Genomic DNA, 6,000 nt, shown 5'->3' with positions numbered 1-6,000 from the left:
CTACCGCTTCATTGTCCTCTGCTTCTCCGCGTCCGTGGCCACATTCCTGCCCTCCACCAAGAGGCCCTTCTTGCGCCTCACGCGGTCCATGTGCCTCTTGGCGACGTTCTCCCTGTCAGCCAGCTCGCCCAGGTCCTCGAGGTCGTCTTCGGTAAAGGGCACCCAGAAGGGGTCCTGGTCGAGGACCTCGAAGCCCGCAAAGACGAGCTGTGGCTGGGCGGCGCCGCTGGTCCGCTTGCGCATCTCGTCGGCGAACCCGAAGCTCTCGGCGACGGGGAGGACCGCCTGCACCGTGAAGAAGGGCGTGCCCTCCTTCATCGTCTCGGCCACCACCCTCCCGCGCCGCCGCGTGAGCACGTCGTACACGCGGCCGAGCACCTCGGTCGACGCCTGGATTTCCACGCTGTACATGGCGAGCATGAGCCGCGGCGACCAGTCGAGGAAGCCTGCCTGCACGGAAGCCCGGAGCGTCTTGATGATTTCGCTCGTGAGCCGGCTGAGCTTGTCGCGGGCTGGGATGTCGTCCTCTGCGATGTCGAGCAATACGTCTTCGATAAAGACGGCTACCCCCTGCATCGGCTCGTTGCAGAGGGGGCCCTGGGCCGTGGCCAGCTGGAAGGCGTACGTGATCTTGTCGGATAGGTCGCTGGCGTGGAGGCGGGCCTCGCCGGCGCGAGGAGCACTTGGCCGCGGCTGCTGCTGCTTGGCTTCGTTGCCTCCAAACGCTCTTGTGAGGATGCCCTTGTTGGTGGCGTCGATGAGCAGGTTGGGGCCTGTTCTTCTGGGACCAAATGCCGCGATAGTCTCGACTCGGTTCTTCCAGACCTCGCGGCCCTTGCCTGTCTCGAGCTGCTTTCGGAGCTGCTTCTTGAGCTCTTCGACGGATAGCGAGTTGGCGGCCGTGACGGCCGTGTCGGCGACAATCTTGTCCTCCTGGCCGTCTGTCGTGGTATGCGCCTCCTGATCCTCGCCGCTGTCGCCGGGTTTGCTTTCCGTGTACAGGCGCTTGATGGCATTCGCGTTTCTGAGCAAGAAATCACTGACATCTGAGGGGAGCGGTCGTACTCGCAGTGATATCGTCACTTGTTTCGAAGTCGTGGTGGCCACCACGGCGCCTCGGCCGAGGTCTTTGTTCACCGGCGGTCTCATCTCTTCCGCTCGCACAATCGTCTCCCTGTAAGGAACAATGGCTTCTCCAGCCTGAATATCGCATCGCGCAAATCTCTCCTTGAGATCGCCAAGACAACGTTCCAGGTGCAGCTCGCCAGCGGTCAGCAACACGTGCTCGCCGTTTCCAAACTGCTCGTACTCGGCACACGGGTCGCTTTGCACCAGAAGCTCCAGGCCGTGTATCATCTTGTCCAGGTCGGCTGGGTTCACCGGCTCCAGTGCCACCCTCACAATGGGCTTTCCGGTCGCGCCGACTCCCGCCAAGTTGACTGCTCCGTCAAGCTTGCTGCACAGAGTCCCCGACTTGAGAATCTTGCCCTCCAGACCACCGATGCCGAAGACGACGCCCGCAGGTACCGAGTCCAATGCCTCCAAGTTCCTTCCCATGAGCAAGTACAGCGCCGTGACTGTCACCTCTTGTGGCTGCGGCTCTGCTTTTGGATCTGCTGGTGACCATTTTGGGGGAATGACGTACAACCTGTCGCCGACTGATAGAGTCCCAGAGTAAATTCGTGCAAATCCAATTAAATGTTCGGGGTCTGCCTTTTGTTCTTCCACCCCAGCGTCACTGATATCGGCCTTGTCCAAAGCCCCCGCCAGATCCCTCAGGACATCTCCGTTTGCTTCTTGCGCTACTCTGGCAGCCTCGGCTCGCTTTCTGCGTGCCAACTCTCTAGCCTCCTCGCCGCTCATCTGTCCGGGCTTTCGCTTGTTCTCTGGCAGCTCGCTTTCCGGGATCGAAACCATTTTGCTGACATAGACAACTACGGGGTCCGACTTTTCGTGTTTAAGCGACAGCATGGCTTCCTTTATAGACTTTTCGACAAATTCTGAGCCAGGCGACTGCTCAATGAGATCCAAGACTCGCTCTGCCTGGGCAGCAGGTGGCGACGGTAAGGTCTCGACAACAGAGACGAGTAATGCTGTGGACAGCGGTAGCCACGAAGCAAACACGGCTGTCAATAGTAGTCTCGGATCACGTGCTCGAACGACGTGTGGCGAAATAGTCAAGTTCAACGATTTGGTGACCTTTTCCAGCAGAGCTGGGTCGCCCTTGCCATTGTCGCCGCCGCATGTTGCCTGGTAGACTGTCCATACGGGCTCCAACACTAGCTGCACAAACATGGGCTTGAGGTTTCGACCCTTCAAGTGTTTCGGGCCCAGGATTTTCTTCGTCTTTGGATCGAGGTAGAAGTTGCCCCATAAAAGTTTTTCCATCAGCCCGCGTTTGATGCCGAGTTTCTTTTCGTATAAGCTGGCAAATTGCCGACAAGTAAATGCCCATCCGTCAGTGGCACTGCTGAAGATGACATTGTTCTTTTCCGGAGCAAAGTATATATCTTGGTCGTCGCGCTCCTCAAACTGCAGTTCGCCGGAGTCTGAAGAGAAATCATCACCTGCTGCTGCTTTGACTGCAGCTGCCGCACTCACTCTTTCCTCCATCCTATCTCTCCAATTGAGATCTTCCTCCATACGCTCGCCCTGAAAGAAGCTTCCCAGAACAGCATTGACTTGCTCCAGCAGCTTGCTCAGATGCACGTAGGCCTCGACAGGGGTCATCTTTAGCTCTGTCACCAACCTGTCCATCTTGTTGATGACCAACAGCGGCTTCAGCTTTTCGGTCCAGGTCTGCCGCAGGACTGTGACCGTTTGACTGCAAACGCCCTCGACCGCGTCCACTAATACCACGGCACCGTCGCAAAGTCGCGAGGCGGTAGACACTTCGCTGCTGAAGTCAATGTGCCCAGGAGAATCGATCAGATTGATAAGATACTCCTTGGCCTCGGGAGCGACTTCGGATGAAGATCGTCTCAGCATGGAAAAGTATAATGAGATGGCCGACGACTCCATGGTAATGCCTCGGAGCTGTTCGTCTGGCCGTGAATCGAGGTATCGAATCTTGCCGGCAAGTTTGGGCGAGATGATGCCGTTTGTGGCGAGCAGCGCATCTGTGAGCGAGGTTTTGCCATGATCAACATGGGCCAAGATACAAATCTACCTCCCTGTTAGTGAAGACTCGCGGGATGTTTTGAATTTCCCCTACATTTCTAATGTCTTTGGACTTCCTTTGCAGGCTTGCCAACTTTTCTGGTGTGACAACGGGCATGATGAGATGAATTTGACTGTCTCCGCCGCGGCTGCCTCCGAGAATGATTGGTTTCCAGTCCAGCCACTCCCAAAAGGCTTGGGATTGCGGCCTCAAGACTCAATCACGATCAGAGACGGTAGCTTGGGTCTCACGAGCGTTTTGAAGCGTTCGAAAGTTGGTCAGCAGAGATCTGCGTAGTGATTTTCAGCGGTTTGATTGGGTCATTGGTGTGACTCTTTGGATGCAAGTTGCTCCACTACCGACCACCCATCATCCGTCACCGGTTCTTGGATAATGTCAAAAGAATGACGGCATATGATGTCTTATGAGTCATTTGAGTCTTTGCTATCTGCCGCAGACACGGCCAAGATTCTGCGCAATTGAGTGCAGAGCTGTGACAGCCTGCCCATCATCATCTACCTTCCTCCATGGGCATGGGTTCATTTGATGACTTCAGCCTTCCCCCCGCCATTGCGATATCTCTTTAATGCCCCGCTTCAGACCTGGTCGGCCCCATCATTATGTTCTCGTTATGTGCAAGGAATATGCATATAGCCCTCGCATTCCTCTACTTAGACGCATGTCGACACCACAAGCCCTAACAACACGAAAATTCAGGAAGCGCTAGGCCCCTCAACCAAGCGCAAAATTTCGGTGCGCTGCCTACTCCTGCAACACCCCGTTCGACTGTCGACAAGACGACGACGAGTGACCGGACAAGAATGACGACGTACCAGAACGGCGTGGCTCCGGCCCGCGCGATCGACGATGATAGCGATGTCGAGGAGGAAGTCTTGGTGGCCGAGTACAAGGAGCACGTCCAGTACGAGGACGGTGACGAGCTCAGCCAAACCACTTCCCTGACCATGGCGCAACAGGCCGACGACATCCAGGCGCGACTTGTTCAGGCAGCTCAGCCTCTCGACTTCTCAGCTCCCTTGGACGTCAAATTCCAGAGCTACGACTCTTACTGTAGCCTGTTCCACTTCATCTTGAACTCCGAGGGCCCTGTCGACCTTGAGCCCCCTTCAGTTAGTCTTCCCACGAGATAGGCATAATAGCAGCTATTGTGTCCCGGAAAGGAGAATCTGGGCTAACGACTTCCCTCCATAGTACTACTGGGCTTGGGATGTCATTGATGAGTTCATATACCAGTTCAACTCTTTCTCCTCATACAGATCTCGAATTGCTCGCCAAGCCTCCAACGAGGAGGAGATCCAGATTCTCCGAGAGAACCCCAACACCTGGGGCTCATATAGCGTTCTCAACGTGCTGTACTCCCTGATCCAGCGCTCTCAAATCACTGAGCAGCTCGCTGCCATGAAGCGAAACGAGGACCCGGCGGCTGTCGCTGGCGATTACGGCTCCAAGAACCTGTACAAGATGCTGGGATACTTCTCCATCATCGGTCTGCTACGAGTCCACTGCTTGCTTGGAGACTTTGCCCTCGCCCTCAAAACGCTCGACGACATTGAGCTCAACAAGAAGGCCATGTTCGCTCGGGTCATGGCCGCCCACTTCACCACGTACTACTACGTTGGTTTCTCCTACATGATGATGCATCGCTACGCTGATGCCATCCGCATGTTCAGCCACATCCTCATCTACGTCTCGAGGACCAAGAACTTCCAGAAAAACGCGCAGTACGACTCCATCACCAAGAAGAATGAGCAGATGTACGCCCTCATCGCCATTTGCGTGGCCTTTCAGCCTACGCGGCTGGATGACACCATCCACAGCGCCCTTCGAGAGAAGTACGGCGACCAGCTGCTCAAGCTGCAGCACGGCGGCCCCGAGTCGCTGCCCATCTTTGAGGAGCTCTTCCGAGCCGCCTGCCCCAAGTTCATCTCCCCCGTACCTCCCGACTTTGACAACCCAGAGTCCAACATTGATCCTGTCGAGCACCATCTGGCAGTGTTCATGGACGAGGTGAAGACGAACATGTGGAGCCCTACCATCAAGTCGTATCTGAGACTGTACACCACTATGGATCTGAACAAGCTCGCTGGGTTCCTTGAGGTGAAGCCGGAAGAGCTGAGATCCTGGCTCCTGGTGACCAAGCAGCGCACCAAGCAGCTGCGGTGGAACGACCAAGGTCTTCTCGATGGCGAGCTGGTCAACGTCAGTGACCTTGACTACGCTTTGCAGGGAGTGAGTACACCCTCGTGTTGATTAATGCTTTTCTCGCTGGAAAACTGTCCAGACTAACATCTTTCCGTAGGACCTGATTCACATTTCCGAGGCCAAGGTCGGACGCAAGCTAGTAGACTGGTACCTCCGCAACCTGTCCCGTACCTACAACTAGGCTTTTCATACATGATACAAGGGGCAAGATTACAAAAGGGGACCTGGCCAGGCAAGAAGCAAAAGGGAAAAAAAAATCACATGTATAAAGAGCCGCCTATGCTTTACTCGACGTTCAGTGCAGACCCAAGCGCACATGCGAAGGCTGCGGCGAGACGCGCTAGAGCAGGCAACGGCCGGGCATGTATGCAGACCCAAGTAGTCGGTCGCATGGCATTGGCGTCACGGAGTTGAGGGACACGCCACAAATCATGAAGGATTGCCGAGGAGGGAAGAGAGGACTGACCTGGCTGTGCAGCCGCAGCGTGAAAAAGAGAGGGTGGTGTTGGGGAGACGTAACCCGCGTCGATGGACAACGATGTAATGTTCATGTTAGCTACAAGATGAGAGAGTCCAGCACCTCGACGCATTGAAAAAGAAATAAAGAAGGAGTAAAC

At 55.6% G+C, this 6,000-nt stretch overlaps 2 protein-coding genes across 2 annotated transcripts; one reads left to right on the top strand and one right to left on the bottom strand.

Moving 5' to 3' along the window:
* MAM_04621 (Protein synthesis factor, GTP-binding protein) lies at positions 1–3,277 on the bottom strand (the record flags this gene model as incomplete). The annotated part of the gene is made up of 2 exons (XM_040823419.1): positions 1–3,165; positions 3,215–3,277. The coding sequence occupies 2 exons, from the start codon at positions 3,275–3,277 to the stop codon at positions 1–3; spliced, it is 3,228 nt and encodes a 1,075-aa protein (XP_040678672.1).
* A 704-nt stretch (positions 3,278–3,981) lies between these two features.
* On the top strand, positions 3,982–5,564 carry MAM_04620 (Eukaryotic translation initiation factor 3 subunit L; the record flags this gene model as incomplete). The annotated part of the gene is made up of 3 exons (XM_040823418.1): positions 3,982–4,290; positions 4,373–5,410; positions 5,481–5,564. The coding sequence occupies 3 exons, from the start codon at positions 3,982–3,984 to the stop codon at positions 5,562–5,564; spliced, it is 1,431 nt and encodes a 476-aa protein (XP_040678671.1).
* Between the last annotated feature and the right edge of the window lie 436 nt (positions 5,565–6,000).

This window comes from Metarhizium album (assembly GCF_000804445.1).
Source record: "Metarhizium album ARSEF 1941 chromosome Unknown scaffold_10, whole genome shotgun sequence".
Classification (NCBI taxonomy): Eukaryota; Fungi; Ascomycota; class Sordariomycetes; order Hypocreales; family Clavicipitaceae; genus Metarhizium; species Metarhizium album.
Note: the sequence above shows the minus strand (reverse complement) of the source record. Positions and strands in the feature narration are given on the sequence as shown.